This window comes from Fukomys damarensis, unplaced genomic scaffold (assembly GCF_012274545.1).
Source record: "Fukomys damarensis isolate Sample0158 unplaced genomic scaffold, DMR_v1.0_HiC HiC_scaffold_10, whole genome shotgun sequence".
In the NCBI taxonomy this organism is placed as follows: domain Eukaryota; kingdom Metazoa; phylum Chordata; class Mammalia; order Rodentia; family Bathyergidae; genus Fukomys; species Fukomys damarensis.
This window is the reverse complement of record NW_022900922.1, coordinates 10,620,783-10,639,789: the sequence shown is the minus strand read 5'-3', so window position 1 is coordinate 10,639,789 and position 19,007 is coordinate 10,620,783. Positions and strand designations below refer to the sequence as shown.

The following is a 19,007-nucleotide window of genomic DNA, read 5'->3' as shown; positions in this document are numbered from 1 at the left end:
TTGTAAAACTTTTTTTTTTTTTTTTTTTTTTTTTTTTTGTAGAAACCTGGGGCCGAACCTCAAGAAGAAGATGAAGCCAGTAAGAGAGTTGATCCTCTGCACCAGCTGATCCTCCTGTTTAGTCGCACGGCTTTAACCGAGAAATGGTATGGTTGAAAGGGTTTGTGTGGTACATAGGCACGGCAAATAAAGAAATTGGTGTCTGAGTCTTCTGTGTCATGTACTCGCGTTTCAGTGTCATCTGACCCTTGTCAGAAGAGAAGGCTGTTTGGAGATCTGTCTCTCGCCCTGGGCCAGCGTTCACTCATTTTCATCCATTAGTGGCTTCCTGTAAATTCTGATTTTCTTTACAACTTTATGATTAGCTGATTTAGTTGAGTCCATTTCTTCTTAATGAAACTATGTTTTTATAAATAGTTTTTATTAATACAAGAAACCAAAGAATATGCCCGTGCCAAAACTGTATGGAGACCAGTGGTAACGCCAGGATTTCCTGGTAGATTGTGTGTGCATTGTGAGGGAACTTAGGAGGCCTTTAGGGACTGGGTGAGCTGTCATCTCGACTTAAGAGTAGCTCTGAGAGCTCTTCAGAGGATGTTGCCTACTTTTCTTCCCTCGTGTAGTCTTAGTCATACAAATGCACCAAAGCCACAAAGGGTCAGCTTTTACAGAGTCAAAGAAGAAAGGTACTCTTAGGACTGACAAATCTCCCAGCTTCTGCTTGCTAGAGGAGCACTGCAGTGATTGGCCCTACACATGGGACGTTGCAGAGAACCCTTACCTGCTCCCCTTCTTTGTGAAAGCCGGCTCTGCTCCAGATCCTGCCTGTTCTCTGCAGAACTAGGCAGATGATTTAATTATCAGTCCGTAGCCACATGAGTCTTCCCAGAATCCCTGAGGAGTTCATGTGATCGCTGTGCATGCCGTAACAATGTACATTCTCCCTGTGATCCATCCTATCTCACCATTTCTCTCTTATTACTTCCCAACTAACCAAACCATCTCATCCCTAAGCATAGAGCAACTCTGCCATTGTCAGGTAATGAGGTACTTCTCATAAGTAAATTTTTCTTGTAGCTAAAGTTAAAACTGCTAAAATAGCTTTTCAGATTTTAGATATTTTTTGATGGAAATGTTTTTCATGTATCAATGATTTCCATACTTCTTTAAATAGAAGATAGTATATTTTGCCCTTTCTCAGTTTTTAAGAATCATCATTATGACATTTTAGTTTAAAACTATAACACTAATTTGGAAAGTCCATCAGATGTCAGATATCACTTCTGCTGTTGAAAGCTCATATATTATTTAAATTTGCTTGTTTCAAATTTTGTAGTTTGAAGAAAATTAAATTCATTACATTTCTGTGTAAATCAATAGACCATTTATTTTCCAAGACTTGAAGCCTCTTTGGGAAGGTAAGGAGGGATGGCTGGTTAGGAGTACTTGTTTTTTTAAATTTTTTTTTATTCTAACATTTTTAAATAATTACTCTTATCTAAATTTGCTATTTCTTTAATTTTTAAAAGAATATTTGTGAGCAAAAATTATTTTATACAATGATGGTATGTCCATATGTGAATAGCTTTCTTCTTAAGAATTTATGGGTTTTTTTTTTCTTGTTTTTCATAGCAAACTGGAGGAAGATTTTTTATATATGGCCTATGCAGATATTATGGCAAAAGTAAGTAAATACTCTTCCTACTTTTTTTTCTTCTTCTTTTTTCATTAAGTTTATTGGTACATTTAAAGCAAACAATAGTTACATTTAACATTGGGATCTTGTACCTTTATATGGTTTATCTTGGTTCTTGTTTTTTCCCCATACCCCTGCCATCCCTTTTCTTCTTACTTTTAATGCTTTATTTTAATAAAGGGAAATAATTTTCATTTGACAAAGGATAAGAATCTACATATTTTTAAATTAAAGAAAAATGTTAAATTTTAGAAGCAAAAGACACACAGATCTCAGCTTTTCATTTGTTGCATGAATCTGTGCTCTATGGACAGATAAGCCTTGCTTTTATTTTAACTTTTTACGTATTGAGAGCTTATCAACTTTCCAAACATTCCTTCAACAAATACTGCATATGAAAGTACTGAAGACAACATGGTGAATGAGAAAAAAAATAATGTGCACATTACTTTTTAGACTTAATCTGATGCGAAGACAAAATTTAAATGAGTGATTATTTTAAAACTGATAAATAGTAGAAGAATTACTGGGGATGTTGGAAATAGGTTATATAACACAGTGGTGTGGCCTGCTTAAGGGAGCTCTTGATTGGTGAAGGATGACTGAACCTTGCTGTAACGACTGAATGCTTATTTGATTTGCTCCTAAGACAAGGATGAGTAGGGAGATGGGTGGAAAAGAAGACTCAAGGTTTTGTTGGGGCTGCTGATTTATGTACCATATACTGGGCCAGGGATCGCCCGAATGATTACGGGTATTTGGTAAAGAGGGAAGAGAGCCAGTTAAATCTTGGACATGTTAAAGGGGCTTGTAAGACATCTAAGTGGAGATTTCAATCATGTGATTGGATATAATGTCTCACATTCAGTGTCTCAGATAAGGTTTCTAAGTACAGATTTGGGATTCAGTAACACTAGTGGCCACTGAAGCCATAGGGGTGGATGATGATCTAACCCCAGAAGAGAAGACAGCATGAAAGAGAAGACGGCCTTGGACTCACCTTGTAAGATCAAGGGTCAGAAGATTAAGAGCCCATATGCATACACCTGCATGTGTGCGCACACACACACAAAATGGAGAGATATTAGTGTGTGCATGTGCGTGTGTGTGGGGTGGTGACACAGTGTCAGAGGACTGTGGAGAAGGGCCCTAGGGCATACAAGTGCTGGATTGTGGAAAGTAAGTAGGGCTTTAGGTGTGAGGTGTGATTAGACATTCCTACGCAGAGAAACTGAGGAGATGAAAGATACAAAATGGCCAATGTCCAGATAGAACAGTGACATAAAAGGGGAGTTATTTTGGTTTGTTTGCCATTGATTTTTTTCAGTTTTTTAAAAGGGAAATCTAAGCACATCTGTCCCCTAGTGGGAAGAAGCTCCTAGAACAGACAAGAGGATAATCTGGAGTGAGGCCAGGAGTAGTAACAACCATGGAAAAGGAAATGCTGGGGCTTTCTAATTTTATTTTAACACACAGAAGAAGTATATTTACCCAGTATATTTAGAGAAATACAAAATTCATACCTTGAAAGAAAAGTTTCATGAAATCATACTCTTCTTATGAGTGTTACAATCTGATATCTTATTTAAACAAAAAATTGTTTTTAGATCATGGACCATTACATTGATTGTATGTCCAGTTACTGGGTTAAAAACTATAGTTAACAAACATGGAGTTCAAAGATAGAAAGAAGTCTTCTTCCTTTGTAATGGAAAGGAAGAAGGGGTGGGTGCCCAGCAGGATAAGGGCAAGCTGAAACATCACCTGCTCTCTCCTTAAATAAAGGACAGTTACCTGCTGAGGCTGACTCTGGACTAGAAGGTAGGAGATTGAAGAGCTGAAAGAAGAGATACTGTGCCAGTTGGCATGGTGTATTGACTAGAATTTTAAAAGGATTCCAGACAGAATAGAAAGCCTCACTCAGGTTGTTTTCTATAGATTTGTGGCACAGTGGTCTTCTTGGTCATGTGGCTTCTTTCTTTCTACCAATTCTCAAAACCAAGTACAAGTTCAAGAAAGGTTTGTCCTTAGATGCATCAGGTGGAATTTTGCCGGACCACTGTTGAGGATCCCGCATCTGAGGGGTTTTGCACCTACTGCTTGGGTGTCCTTTGCTGCCTAAGAACTCATGAGCATGTGAACAAAAAAGTGAGAAGCTCCCAGTTTGAGAAAAGACCATTTCTGATTACTAAAGTTCTTCTTTGTGATTGAAGATTGTCTTCACATTTTCTTTAGCTGTTTCTTAAAGCTTTGTCTCAACTATCCATAGATGGTCAAATATTTGATGATGTTCTCCTTTTCTCTCAAGAGCTTCCTCTTCATAACAAAATAATCTCATGCCTTTTTCTGTTCAATGTATCCAAGGAATGCCAGGCTTGGATCTCTCAGTTCATTCTCTGTGCTCCGGTTTATCAGTATTTTCTACCCAGGGACTAACTGAACAGCTTTCTAGTTGTGCACTTACCAGCCCAGAGCATATGGGCGGGCTGGCTTCTTCCTTTCTTTCTCATTTCCTTCCTTCCTCCCTCCCTCCCTTCCTTCCTTCCTTCCTTCCTTCCTTCCTTCCTTCCTTCCACCAGAGAAACTATTCGGTATTTGCACATGTGTGATTTGTTTATTTCCCTTACGAGTATATCCCATTCAGGGACATTGGGCAGGGCCAGCCAGGCACTCTATACCACTTCTGTTTATTCCACCCATTGAGCCAAGGCCATTGTTCTGTTCCAAGTGTCGTGTTCCCTCAATGTCCACACCTTCCCTTCCCTTCCCTTCCCTTCCCTTCCCTCTTTCCGAGCCCTAGGTCTTCTTTGCCTTGACCTATATCTTCAGCCATTTTTGTTTTTGCTTTCAGACTGGGTATCACTACGTTTCCCAGGCTGGGCTAGAATTTGCAATCTTTATGCCTCATCCTCCCAGAGTACTGAGATTACTGGCATGGGCCAGTAGGCCTGGCTTTAATTTTTTCTTCTTGGATTTTTGTGTTGCATCATATTTTTGTTACTGTGAACAGTTATTGAAATTCATATTCTTAGATGATGTCTCCTATTGCCAAGACTCAAGAGCTATAAGACCTGTGAATGTTCAGCTTAAAGAGAAAATATCAAACTGTTTTCCAAAGTTAGAACATCAATTTATATTTTTGGCAATAATGTTTAAGAGAAATTCCGAGAGTCAATATTCTTTCTAATACTTGATTTTATATGACTCATTGATTTTTGCCAGCCAAATAAATATTAAATTGGGTATTTATTTTCATTTTATTGGCTAGGTACTTATCTGTATCTAAAAATCATTCTTGTTTGGTAGAAATTCTGAAACAACGCTGATGAATAGTTCTATGTCTTCCATCTTACTATTACTATAGCATCTGCTCTAAATCATATGCTGTTCCTTGCTTTATTGAGAATTTGAAAAATCTTTTAAAATCTTTTTTTTTTTCCTTGGTACCGGGGGTCAAACTCAGGACTTGCATTTGTGAGGCAGGTGTGGTGCCACTGAGCTAAATCCCCAGCCCCAAATATCTTTGTATTTTTGAAGTCATACTTTATTCTAAACTTTAGGTTAATTTGTTGTTGTTTCTCTTGTTGTGCCTATTATTACAATTGTCATGTCCATGACAGATACCTCCAGTGTGAAGGAACTCATACCAAAGAATCTCAGTGTATGCATTAATGTGTTGTCACTCTATTTTTGCCCCTTGGTTTACGTTTACTGTTGAGACATCCTTTGGCATCTTCATCATGATCACCCTGGTTTGATTTGTCGGGGTGTCTCTTCACTACCTACCCTCCCTTCCCCAGTGTCTGACGCTGCTTTACTCTGATGGAGTGGTTTCACCACTAAAGAAATGCTTCATAATTTAAATGAAGCCTGGTCCCACTCTTCAGAACTAATGTAATTCCCTGTTTGCTTAGCATTCTTGTGTATGCTACATGGATGCAGTTTGTAACTGGAAGAATATTATCCTGTGCCTTCAGATCCTTATATTTCTGTTCAGTGCATCACACAGTTGCTGGAGATCCATTAGAGTTTGGTGCCAGTCCATAGAAGTCTGTCACTTTACCCTCATGGCAAAACTGTTACAAGTCTGTGTCTCCACCTGTATTTATTTCCTCCTCTACAAACCATGTCCCCGTGCCTGTTATTCTAAATGAAAACTGTGAGCGCCATAAATGTTTGTTGAGCGAATGAAGGAATGTGACAGAGCTCTTAGAGTTTATCACTGGGGAATCGTCATTTATATGGTCTGGTCTCTCTCATCTCCATTCCCAAAGCGCGGTGACTCACTGAGTTAAAGTATTTTTCTGATTTACAACTTAGACTTCCCCGTTTGTCTCTTCCCAAACATAAGTAATAACTTAAAAGGGTTGAAACGGCCCCACTTGAAAGACTGTTTCTTCCTACCATAGGCGTTAGTTAAGGACCAGATTCCTTGGTCACCATTACACTCCACATCCCAAAGCATAATAGTAGCAGTGAGGTTTATGAAAAGCACAAAAAATCTTATTATTTTTCAAGTACTTTTTCTCAAGTGGCACACATTTTATGGATATTAACTCAATTGATCCTTTTCAGAATCCAGATGTTTCTCTTATTCCCATCTTAAATATGAAGACAGAAAGACAGAGAGATGAAGTGACTTATAATGCATAGACAGGCTCATCAGGGGTGGGCCAGACACCCTGTCTCTTGAGCCCATGTCCCCTGGCAAACCTCACCTTCTTAGCAAGCCAGTTTCAGTGGTGTGAATTAGATAAGAACACCTGAATGGCTTAGTATACCTCCTTAATCCTTTCTGGGGAAAAGAATGGAATAGTCAGTTTTATTGCTTTTATGTATAACTAGAACAAAGTCAGTAACAATTTCATTTTCTTCCTCTGGGGCAAATACAATAAAAATTAACTTAAAAATTACAAGATCACTTTAACGAATGGGCACTGCTCCCTTTTCATTTTAATTAATGTTTATTACATGGATCAGCTGTATTAGTGCATTATAATGGCAGCATAAAAAAAGAGCGCATCATTTGCCCATCAGTTGGAAACTGGATAAAGAAGATGTGGTTTTTCTATAAAATGGAATACTACTCAGCCATCAAGAATGAGAAATTAGAGTCATTCATAGGAAAATGGATACATTTTGAGGATATACTCCTAAGTGAAATAAATGTCACATGTGTAAATACTGAATAGTTTCTCTTGTGTGAAAAACTATAATGGTACATAAGATCCTAATGGACAATGTGAAATAGGAAGAAAGGGGCTAAAGGTGTAGGGAAAGTGGGAAGGGTAGGGGAAGGGTAATAAGGGAAAAGAAAAAAATATGAGAAAATGAAAAATGGAAATAAAGTGTTTGTAAATGGGGAGGGGAGGAGGGGGTGAAGGGAGAGCAGGGACAAGGGGAAAAAATGAGAACCGAGACCTGTCCTGTAAAGGTACAAGATCCCAATGATGAATGTAACTGTGCTGTATATCTAAAATGTACCAGTAAACTCAATAAAAAGAAAAAAAAAAAGAGGGCAGAATCCTCTTTAGGGCTTGTAGTTTGGTTTGAACAAAGGCAATGCATAAATAAATAGTATGTGTAGTATCATATGGACATTGTAATTATCTCGCTATGTATAAAATGGGCAGTTATATTTTATGTTGATAAAAGCACAAAGTATACATTACAATTCTCTTGTGGTTCCTAAATTTATTGATCGTGTCTTACGTATTCTGTCTGACACGGATGTACTGAAGCGATGTTAATGATAAATCATGCAGATTATTTGGTCTTCTATGTGAAATGCGCCTCGTGTGCTCTCAGCCCCCCGTATTCTCATTCCTTTTCTGTTTTACCCCTGCCTTAGAGTTGTCATGAGGAAGAGGATGATGATAGTGAAGAAGAAGTGAAGAGCTTCGAAGTAAGATGAACCCTCCTCGAATCGCTTTTGCTCTGTGTTGGAACATTGTTTCATAGCTCGTAACAGACCTTTATGTTCCTCGCTTCATGGCTTGTCGCAGCTTACTGTGTCGAGGAACTGCATGTCAGAGCTGGGTGGACAGAACCGAGTCCTAGCGTTTGCTGAGGTTAAGACCGGGGAGCATAGTGTAGCTGAACGATAGAGGAGAGCCCATGTGTTGAGAATGAGTGTTCCCGAGCTCGCTGAGAGGCGAAGTTGCTTCAGACTGCTGTGTCTCAGTGATGTTTGGAATTTCGAAGCGATGCGTGTGGAAAATATGTATGGAAGAGCCACCTGGCGTTAACCTTTTAATCGTACCCTCGGTTTGGTATTCCTTTTCCTGAATTAAAGTTGAAAACAATTTGGCCTCTTGATTTCTGCCCGATTGGGTCACTCATTCCCTGCACATATGTAGGTGTTGGCACATGATGCGGGATGCAGTTTGCGTGCATGAGGTAGGAGAGCATCTGTTCCTAGGATTCAATTCTATTTCATGATGACTTTCTTAAGTAGTCTCAGCCTTTAAATATCTCATGGAATGTGAAATGCTGCTTCGTGTTAATTAGCTGGAAGAAAGGCTAATACTGTTCTCCCCTTGCTTTGAGTGTACTTTCGCTTTTTTCTGAGAATCGCTATTTATTGCTATTACTTTTCTTATTTATTGGCTTTTTTTCTTAGAATTTTCAGAAAGAAATCGAGTGAAGGAAATGGGTTAGATTAGACTCTTTTTTTTTTCTTATTAATTTACATGGCTGGACTTTGAGCTAGAAATCTGGAAATATATCAATAGCCAGCAAGGAATCTTTAATTAGGGTGGACCCACAAAAATGTGTAGCCAAAGAATGAACTGAAAGCAATCAGTGCCACTTACTGGAACAACTTTTATCTGCATTCCTGCAGCACTGAAGTTAGTATGTGAAAAAATATGAAAACAAACTACTTTGAAAATGATGCATGACTATTGCTGGCTGGGGAAAATCCCATAAGATTAATTTCCTGTGTAAACTGTGTGTTCTAGCCTCAAATCCGTCTGTATGTTAGGATACAAATAAATAAGAGTGAGCTACATACAGCAAATGATATTGTTTTCCTGAAGCACATACCATTTATGGTCTCTTGGTTGTGTTCAGAGCAATTGTTTATTGCTATTTTGCTTCTTGTCCTCACCCCTTCCTTAAGGTCACAGGATCCCAACGCAGCAAGGTAAAACTATGTATATGTGTGTATTTGTCTGGGTCTGAGTTTTGGTTTCTTGTGACATTTACCTTTGTTAGACCCAACATCTTGGACTCTTTTGTGACAAAAGGTTTTGAAAATCTTTCTAGACGTCTGTAGCTCCAAAGCAATTGGTCTCTTAAGTATCCTTTTCTTGGTTTATTCTTCTTGCAATTTGAATGAATCATATTTTGAAATTTTATCCCCCTCCGTGAAAACTTTGACCCGCAGACTATACTGGATAAAACCGCCCAGCCCTTTATCAGATGAATGCTTATTTAGGGATTTTTTTTGGTCTCATCCCTCTTGATGTTTTCTATGCCAGTCTTGTTACTTGAAAACAGACCTGGTAAATGGTATTGCTAGTTGGATTCTGCGGAAGTCTGTTTTTCATTGTGCTACTAGTACCCATAGATGATACACCGTGATTTCAGTATTGATGTTGGCATTTTATTAAAGGGAAGAACCACATGACTATTTCTGTCTCTTCATGGTTTAAATATTTGATCTGAGATTTATTTTCTAAGAAAACATTTCGATCAAGAATTATAATTTGTATGTTGAGTGTAAACTTCATTTTATCACACTATTTCTTAGGAAAATTGATTGTAAACATCTCAGGTAGACAGTGCCCTCCTATGAGGCCTTTGGTAGGGAGGGGGCTTGCATACCACCACCAAAAACAAAGTTTTCTAGTCTGTAAATGAAAACTACTCTACTTCTCCTGTTAAAAAATGGGATATTTGCTGCTAAAATAAGTTCAGACTAAATTATTTAGGAGACACAAATTATACTGTTTAGCTCGTTATTATGTTTGGAAGAACATATTGTTCCTACAATATTTCCTGAACCTTGTAAATTTTAGAAACAGAATGCATAAAAACACTGCCTGACACAGTTCCAATCTGATGCATACAGTGGTGATTGGGACACAGTGGACACAACACTTAATAACACTTTATGGGCCCATGACTTGATAACATAATAACATAATGTTAAGTAATAATGTAATAATGGGCCCAGTGATAACTTGATAGATTTTTATTTTTATTTTAGGTGGAATTCTTGTGAATTGTTGAAGGATTAAAATGTGTAAGAACCTCTAATATCACCAGAGGTCTGGTCACCTGGTTAATACAAATACTCAAATACTCGTGCCTCTTGAATCTATTGAGACACATAGTAAGGGTGGATAGGGCAGGACAGGCCGAGGAGGATTTGTCAAGAAAACTACTTTATTTTGAAAGAAGCGTGAAGTTTTAGGGAAATCTAGAAGCAAGTCCAGTTTGGTAAATAGGATCCAATTTGGTGACTTGGGAAAAGGCTCCTTATTCCAGAAAGAGGTCTGGGAAGTGCTGACAGTGGAATCTCAGCAAGCAGAGTATAGAATTCAGGACAAGCGAAGGGTAAAAATCAGGGGAGGTGTGCCGCCCGACTGGAGAGAAAGTGCTGCCTTTGGATTTAGAATGATGGGCAAGTTTACATCGTGATGAAATGCTGTAATCCCAAAATAGGGGGCGCAGGTCAGCTGCATATGACGTGATTTTTAAGTCGCTAATAATTGCCACATATTTGTAAGTGTGACACAGTAGACCAAATTTGGAGGTTTTCATTCTCTAACCAACCAGTTGTTCCACTGATCTTCATGGGATTCTGGACTTACAACTTATTATTCATGACTCATTTTATAAGGTGGTAGTCTGTAACATATATGCTCCGAGAGAAAGCAATATGAAAGAATCCACTGTCGAAAACGAGTTGTATACAATCATTTATGAAGATACTCATCTAGAGACTGTTTATGTGATACCAGTAAGACCACTGAAAAATTTAAGCAGACATTTGGGTTATTACATTTTTTAAAATTTACTAGACTTTTTACACTAATATGTCTGTGGTGTGACATAACTTGTACAGTCTAATAGTGAACATTTTCATAGGAGTTGTGAATCTGAAGGGTTATTTGGCAGCTTTAATAGTTCTTATATCAAATTATGTTAAAGAAGTTTGTACAGAACATAAAATACATGGTGAGTTTTATTGCTTTTACTAGTTGATGGTTAATATTTGTTGCAGTTATTACTTAAATTCTTTACTGGTATTCAATACAGACATTGGGAAAGAAAATAAGTAGATATGTTAAGTTTGATATTAAAAGGAAATCTTCCATGAGGAATACAGGAAAGCTTAATAAAGTGATGTACATCTGTAATCCCAGCCCTCTGGGAGGCTGAGGCAGGAGAATCACATTTTTTGAGTCCCACCTGGGCAATGTAGGGAGGCCTTGGACTCAATCCCAAGATAATAAATTTTTAACGGGGTCTGGGCATGTATCTCAATATGGAGGGCCTGTGTCCAATCCCCAGTAACAATTAAATAAAATAAGGCTGAAATAAGAAGTATTTTCCAATTTAAATTAGTAATTTAGTTCTCTGTTTTATGTATAAGATAATATAAATATGCTTTTCCTATAACTATTTAATAACTATTGCATACTTAATTATTTTTAGATTTATGGCTTTTTCACTATTAAAAATTTTTAAAAGACAGTTAAATAAAGAGCCAGAACTAATTGAAAGGAAAGAAATTATTTTACCAGTTACCTCAAAAGTTAATTATTGCAACTATTTTACTAAGCATTAAATTTTTCATGAGCCCGATCAAATAATAGTAATAAAAATAACAGATAAATAATGTTTGAAATCAAATAAATTCATTTTTCTGAGCACAATACTTTTCCTTTACTGAGATCATTTAAGCGCTTTGGTATCACAATGGGCCACTTTTTTTCTAACTATGACTTTTCTTCATACATGGATCTATTATTCGTATGGTTGCTTCTTTATTCCTTGGCCTGAAATATGAGGGTATGAAATAAAGCGATTTTTCAGTGGAAGCATGTCTTTGGAAAATAAAATTGCTATGATGTAGATTTACACTCCCTGAAAAGCCTAAGTCATCAGTGGTGGAGCTTAAGTGAGAAGGGTAGGGACTGATCTCTTTCTCCGGGCCACCTTTCTCAGGTAATGGACAAGGTGCATCTTCTTGGGCCAATGCCCAATTTCTAGCTCATGGGTGAATTTTATTCTGAGTCCCTGAGATTCTATTACTGTCTATTAAGGATAATTTCTTGGGTCTTCACTACTCAGTATCCCTGTGGAAGAACTGAGATTCTATAATTAAAAACCTAAGAGATTAGTGTATTTTCTCCTGGGTGTGCCTCCTATATAACTGCAATGGTACCAGTCTGCTAAAGCACTCTGACCAGTACCCAGTTCATATATGCATATTTCAGTGTGTGTACTGTGAAGTGTGGAAGAATCAATTTGGAGACAAAATGGCTTATGTGCTAATATTATTTAGCACTATTCCATTGATAAAAGGACTTCTGTCGGATTGCTTCAAATATCTAACTTTGAAGAATTAAATTTTCTGGTAATTCTGAAAGAATGAATTGGCTATAAGATGTACTGCCCCCTATGAATAGCTGCATGATTTAAACTTTGAATGGATTTAATAGAACCTTTAAATGCCTAAATATTGAATATATAGCTCTAGATAAAAATATTGTATCTATGATTCCTTCTTAAGAAAATTTATAATTCTTTAACTCCTACGTAAAAGCTGTATATGGTATCCAAACTGTGGAGTAATATGTTGCCATTGAGTTGTAGAGGGGAAAAGAGAGAGGAATTTTGTGGGCCAGTGTTGTCGAATACTGATGCATTCTTCCAGCTTCATTTATGAAATTGTTGGTCTCAAGTACTGATCATACATCTTAGCCCTAGACAATAGAAACCAAAAGCTTATATGCCAATTCTTTATTGAGAATGAGGGTATTACAATTCCAGAGAAGCAAGAGTGAGGGAGAAATGATGCAGGAAAGGAGGGAGGGTAGATATAAGTAGTGTGTTCTTGAGCTGACCCTGTGAATCCAGCAATACAGCTCAGCTGTGTGGATGCTTGCAGAGGGGCCGCATGCACCACGGAATATCACCTCTTGGGGAAGAAAGACTAGCATCTCCTATCTCTTAGTGGTCACTAGAGTGCCTTTCTTCAAGCTTCCTTTGGATATTAACTGGCTCTGCCCAGCAGCCACTGGGGAAGCCAGAGCCACCTTCCGTCCAGCCTGTTAACTACCCAGCCAGGAAAAAACAAAAACAACCAAAACAAAAGCATACAAAAAACAAAAACAGAAAAACAAACTAGGGGCCAGGGATTTAGCTCAGTGGTTCTGCCTCCTGCCTCTCAAGCACAAAGACCTGAGTTCGATCACCGGTACCAAATAACAACAACAACAACAACAACAAAAACAAAAAACTGCCCAGCTAGTGTAGTCTCTCACACCCAGGGGGTTCTCTTTCGTGAATGCTTGTGGTGATAGCAGTCAGGTTTTATAAGTACTGTGTAACGTAAGCCATTTCTAGGGCCATTTTGGTTCAGGAGCAAGGCAGATGGCCAACATATAAAGAGTGGAGTTAAGTGGAAGTGCGGTACAGCCCTAGGTACAAGGAAAGTCTAGGAGCATATTCTTCTATGTTGTATTTAACAATTTATGTGTAGTAGTAACGTAAGCCTATGTGACAAGCTATATAGAAAGCATGTATTTAAATGTAGAATTGAACATTTTAATATGCACAGTAATTTGTCATCATACACTATTGTTTTAAAAAAATCCCATTCAACATTTTTGCTTAACTCAATTACGTGCAATAAATGGAGAGTACATTCATTAAGAACACAGACACTAGATAAACTACCTGTGTGTGGAGCCTAGTCCACCACCCTTATATGTGAGTTTAGTTTCCATCTCTCTTTCTCTATTGGAACTAATGTAGTGTCTACATCATAGGATGTTACGATGTTAACTAATATGTAAGCCACTCAGAACATTGCCTGTCACACAGTAGGTTCTACATAAGTATTTGTTGTTATTGCTACACTTAAAATTTTTGACTTCCATGCTAAAAACAAGTTAAGGAATCCCACAGAGAAACATTTATAGGACAGGGAGCACAGGTCTACACACACGACTGGAGACCTAGATTCTCAGCTGGGTGCTGTATGACCCTCAGCAGATCACACCTACTGCTGCACCTCTGCCTTTTCTTCTTGGAGGGAAGAACTTTCACTAGGATGTTCCCAGAGTCATAGCCATCTTTAAACTTATTTTCCGGTTTTCTGTTTGTACATAAGTTTTTTTTTCATTTTTTAGAACAGTCACAATTCTAAATGCATAAATATTGGAAAAGGGAATAAATCTTTATTACTTTTTAATCAGACCTTTTGTGCAAGATTGTAAATTCTGTCCTTGATAGAGCAAGATTATCACAGTGAAAATGTTTTATAGGTAATAAATGTTTAACTTGCATACATACATACCCATCTGTACCTTTTCCTGATTTAGTAAAGAACCATATACTTATTAATAACAGAGTAAGACAAAAAATTCCGAAGAATATGAAATAGAACCTTCCAAGAATAAATTCAATCCCCCAAATCTATGTTATAGATTTGTTGTGGAATGTCACCACATGTGATTTCAAGCTTTCCAGAAACTTGAACTTACATAAAATTAAGAGTTCATTATGTCATTAGTTTTCTTGTTGGGATTAAATTTTTCATGAGGACAAGGTGTAATATAATGAAATGCTCAACAATTCAGTTATAGTATTATTTGAAATTTTACAAAATTAAGATCAGGCTTTCTACCATACTTTCCTACAGCAAGTGTTAAAAAATTTGAAACACTCGCAGATGAATATTAGCTTTTTCATTACAAACTTCAGTTTTAGAAAAAGGAAGCCATGGTGTGGAATACTTCCATTCAGTGCAAGAGATTTGATTATGAGTGTTCTTTATGACTACATTTGGCCCTGAAAACATTTAAACTGATCCTATGAGGATGACAGCTGATAATTCTTGATTGCTTTGGACAATGAAAACTTTTTGCCTAAGGGAAGATTCAAATTGTGAAACTGATCTTATTTTTCTTAACCTTTTTTGGTAACCTTGGAATAATTTAAAGATTAAAGTGCAGGTTGAAGGCACAATGATGTTTATCTAAGACCCTATAGCAGATTAATCAGGTCTGGGTAGAGGGAGAAACTCTATATTTAAAAGATGCTTTTAAGATTTTCTATCCCTGAATAAGATACTTAAAAAAGAATCTGTCTTCACTTTGCTTAGAAAAACATATATGCATTAAATTTGAAATAAAAATTTTCCCTTCTCATGCAATATATCATTTTAGTGTCTGAAATCTTTAGTTTTCTAGGTTTTTTAAAAATCTTATGATAAAAATTTCCCAGTGAGAAAAGTAAATTATATACCCTGAAACAATTCTCAAAGGACAAAACAGCAGGCGGAAATAGAGTTATGGAGTTCTGAAGAGAGGCTTTCCATCTGAATCTTACAGGGAATTCAAGGCACAGGTTGGCCTGGTTCTTCTTTGTGAAATACAGGTTTTTCTGCTTCTAGATCAGTATTTGTTTTTGGCTCAATGATATATATTTTTTTGCAAATGAGTCTCATTATCTCCCCTGACATATTTTGTTGATTTTTAGATGCCAGATTAAAAAAAAATGAGAGTGATCTTTGCCCAGGGAATTTATTTTTAAACAACGGTGTTTAATGACTTGTCAGTTTCTTAATCTTCTTGAGTTATGCATCGTGTATAGTTTCAGCTGCTAAGAGGGTTCTGGGTGCTTAGATCTGAGTGCAAGTTGTCATCCCCAGTTCTGGAGCACAAGTGGCACATTGTTGGTTGTTGTCTCCAAGTTCAAAGCCTGCTGTCATTGTTTGTCTTCTGTGATTTCCTGATGACATTGACGGTTTCTTCTTTGGGGTCAGTAGAAGTATGATTCTTTCTGAGTCTATTCGGTGAAAATGCAGAGAAATTCCCTAAGCTAATATGCTCTTATCTTATTCTTCCTTAAAAAAAAATGAAACAACAACAAAAAAAACTCTTTTCATAAAAGGAGTTGGTTAAACTGTATGCGAAAGCTCCATTTTTAGTTCTGGTGATGGAAGGAAAGTAAAAGATTGTTGGGTCTAAAAGGAAGAATCAAATGTTGCTCATCAATTTTAAGTAGCACCTGAAGAGCAGACAAAAGGGCCTTCTTTCAGTTCTTCTGAAACCGTGTTGTACCAACAGTATGATTTTGTGTGTCTGTGTGGTTCTGTTTTCGTTTTGTTTTTGACTTCACAGGAAGAGGTTTAAACATGAAGGCAAACCTTTTAGATGTTAGCATGGCTACTATGAAGCAAAGCTGCCTCTTCTTTTCTTTTTCTGCTTCCATTTAGGCCTATCACATAATTTAAGAAAAAATAAAATTTAGCCACAGGAGCTTATACTATAGTGTGAAAAAAAAAAAAACCCTGATCAATTTTGTTTTCGCAGCACGATATTATCAAAGATTTAAGAAACAAATTTGCCAGCCTCGGCGAGAACTCTCTGGTAACAGCATAAATGTCTGTGTTGGTTGCTTTTGATTTAAAGGTTTCTTTTTTCATTTGTTTTAGCCCATTTCTTTCCCCCCTCCTTTTAGTTTACTTTATTTTTCATATTCTGTAACTAGCAAGCCTTCATTTTTTAAACCTCTTCCATCTTCCAGTGTCTATTTCCGTACTTTGGATGGAAAGTTTACGGCAGCAAAGCTGTCTCTCTGGCTACCTCTGCTGCAGCTCCTACTGCTCTTAGGTCATACACGTTTTGGCCGTTGTGTTAACGGACATGATACTAATTGAGCGTTTCATGTCCCATTGACTCAGCTTCCCTACCACGCCATTTGATGGACGCGCTATCATAGGGCTCTATGCAACTTTCGTTCTGCAACTTATACTGCTTAGTTCCGTCTCAATTCTCTAGCGAACTGGATTGCTCCAGTGAGTCTTGAACTTGCTGTGCCTTTATATTTTATTTTTATTTCCTTCTTTATGTTTGCAGTGGTAGCTTAAGTGGAAAAGAACAAACTCCAGCCATTGCTCTTAGTGGCACCATGCAGCCTTGTTTGTAACCACCAGAGAATACAAAATATAAAGGCACATGGCTTCTCTTATTCTTTGGGGGTGACTGGGGAGATCTGTATCATGAGTCCACTATTCAGTTGAAGCCTACCTTTTTAATCCATTTGAGTTTTCACTTTTGCTTAAACTCCAAGACATTTCAGTTCATGTTTTTCTGTGATTCAGTGATAACTTGCTGAGCAGTATCAAGTTATGGCCATGACATGGGAGATTATCAAAAATGTGACCAACTTATGCACAGATGTACAAATCGGAAAGTGCACATTTCATTGATGAAGAGCAAAACTGATAATAGGCTTTGGACTAATCAATTTCAATTGAGAAAAAAAATCCATCCTGATAAACCAGTACCAAAAATCTGTCAAGAAAAATATAAAGGAAAAAAAATGGAAGAGTTGAATACATGACTGTTTGATAACAATTGTCGGTGTTGAAATGGTCCATAATGTTGTCATAGAGCCCATACATGAAGAGATGACTAAAAACATGGTGAGATGATGTGCTTACTGATCTCCACAACATAAATGGTTGGGATTTGTGTTCAGGAAAAAGAAATGGAAAAGCAAAAGCTTCTGTACCAGCAAGCCAGGCTGCATGACCGAGGGGCTGCGGAGATGGTGCTGCAGACCATCAGCGCCAGCAAAGGTGAGGCCGTGTTCCTCAGAAGGGTCCTTTGGTAGATCCCCTCCTTGCTTGTAAGCTGTTCCTGGTGTCAATCCTGCTGATTCTATTGTCCCTGAATTTCTGGCCCACCATTGTTTCAGATAACTCTTAAATACCACAAATGTCGTCACCTGCAGAATCCAGTGCTAGTTCTCTTACTCCTATTAAAAAGACTTATTTCACGCATATTCTTTAAGTTTTGGAAACTTTGCTGTGAGTAAACTTTAGCAGACTGACCATATAAATCAGGAGTTGAAAGCTTCCTTTGTAAGTCCACAGTGTTTACTTTCAGTTTGTTGGGTCTTGTGATCTCTTGCTACTCTTCATTTCTACCATCAGCACGTGAAAACAGGCAGAGGAAAGAAGGAAACAGTATGGCTGTGTTCCAATAAAACTTTATTTACACACACAAGTAGCAAGCTGTGTTTGCCCTCCAGCCATTTCCTGACCCTTGATTTAAATGTTTAGCCATTTTGAGTGAGTCTTTTTTTTTTAACAATTAAGGTACAGTACCTGTTTCAGTAGGTAGCCATTTCAAGATGATTTTTCCTACATTAATAATACCTTCTTTATGAAAATATTTTAATGTCATTTTTGGTGAATTGAAAAAGTAAAATTGGTACACTCTGTTATTAAGTCCCCTTCTCCTAAAGTACGGGAATTATTTCGAAGTAGAGATGAATATTGTAAAATAAAACATAGTATACTAAATGACACACAGATGGTTAGATTTTAAAATGTCATTATCTGAATAACTTAATGTTGAGTATAGTCATCCTAATAAAGCCAAACTACCCACCTATTAAAAGTGATGATTTAAAATACAATATTGTCCAATGAGGCAGAGAAGTTTTCCTTGAAGAAAGTTTGAAGTAGTCAATATTTATTTTAGTATTATTTTAATAAATATGGGTACTTTTGAATCTTAATAATTTTAGGTCTCAGCATTTCAAAATCAGTTGTTCTTCCTATTTTTCTGTCTTCATGTAGTTTAAAATCTTGAATATATTTTACAGACTATAGTAAGGTTGTTGATGGCAAAATATGCATAGTTATTGTTTTAGTAGTTTTGGTACATAAGTCGGTCTATCTCCACAATTACACAGAATTATAGTAGGTAATAATAATTTTAAAATACACCTTTGAGGAATGCTATTTTTTAATATTTTGAAGGTGAAACTGGACCAATGGTAGCTGCTACTTTGAAACTTGGAATTGCTATTTTAAATGGTGGAAATTCTACAGTACAGCAGGTAATACCTTTAAGAAATTTGCACAATGTACCTTTCAAACAAATAGGAAAAGAACTGCAAATTTTTTTCTTTACGTAAAATATGTCTCTGTTTCATTTACCACTATTACCTAGAGAGAACAAGGGAAGGAAAAAGTAACTGTGGGCTAGCTTTAGAAGCCAGAGCAGAAAATGGTTTCCAAACATTCAAAACATTAATCTAAATGTGA

At 37.0% G+C, this 19,007-nt stretch overlaps 1 protein-coding gene across 1 annotated transcript in view; it reads left to right on the top strand.

Moving 5' to 3' along the window:
- Ryr2 (ryanodine receptor 2) overlaps nt 1–19,007 on the top strand; it is a 409,294-nt gene that overhangs the window by 320,614 nt on the left and 69,673 nt on the right. Inside the window, exons 78-83 of the mRNA XM_033761774.1 lie at nt 43–146; nt 1,633–1,684; nt 7,548–7,601; nt 8,820–8,843; nt 17,429–17,528; nt 18,720–18,799. Coding sequence (XP_033617665.1) covers nt 43–146; nt 1,633–1,684; nt 7,548–7,601; nt 8,820–8,843; nt 17,429–17,528; nt 18,720–18,799 — 414 coding nt within the window. The remainder of the gene's footprint in view (nt 1–42; nt 147–1,632; nt 1,685–7,547; nt 7,602–8,819; nt 8,844–17,428; nt 17,529–18,719; nt 18,800–19,007) is intronic.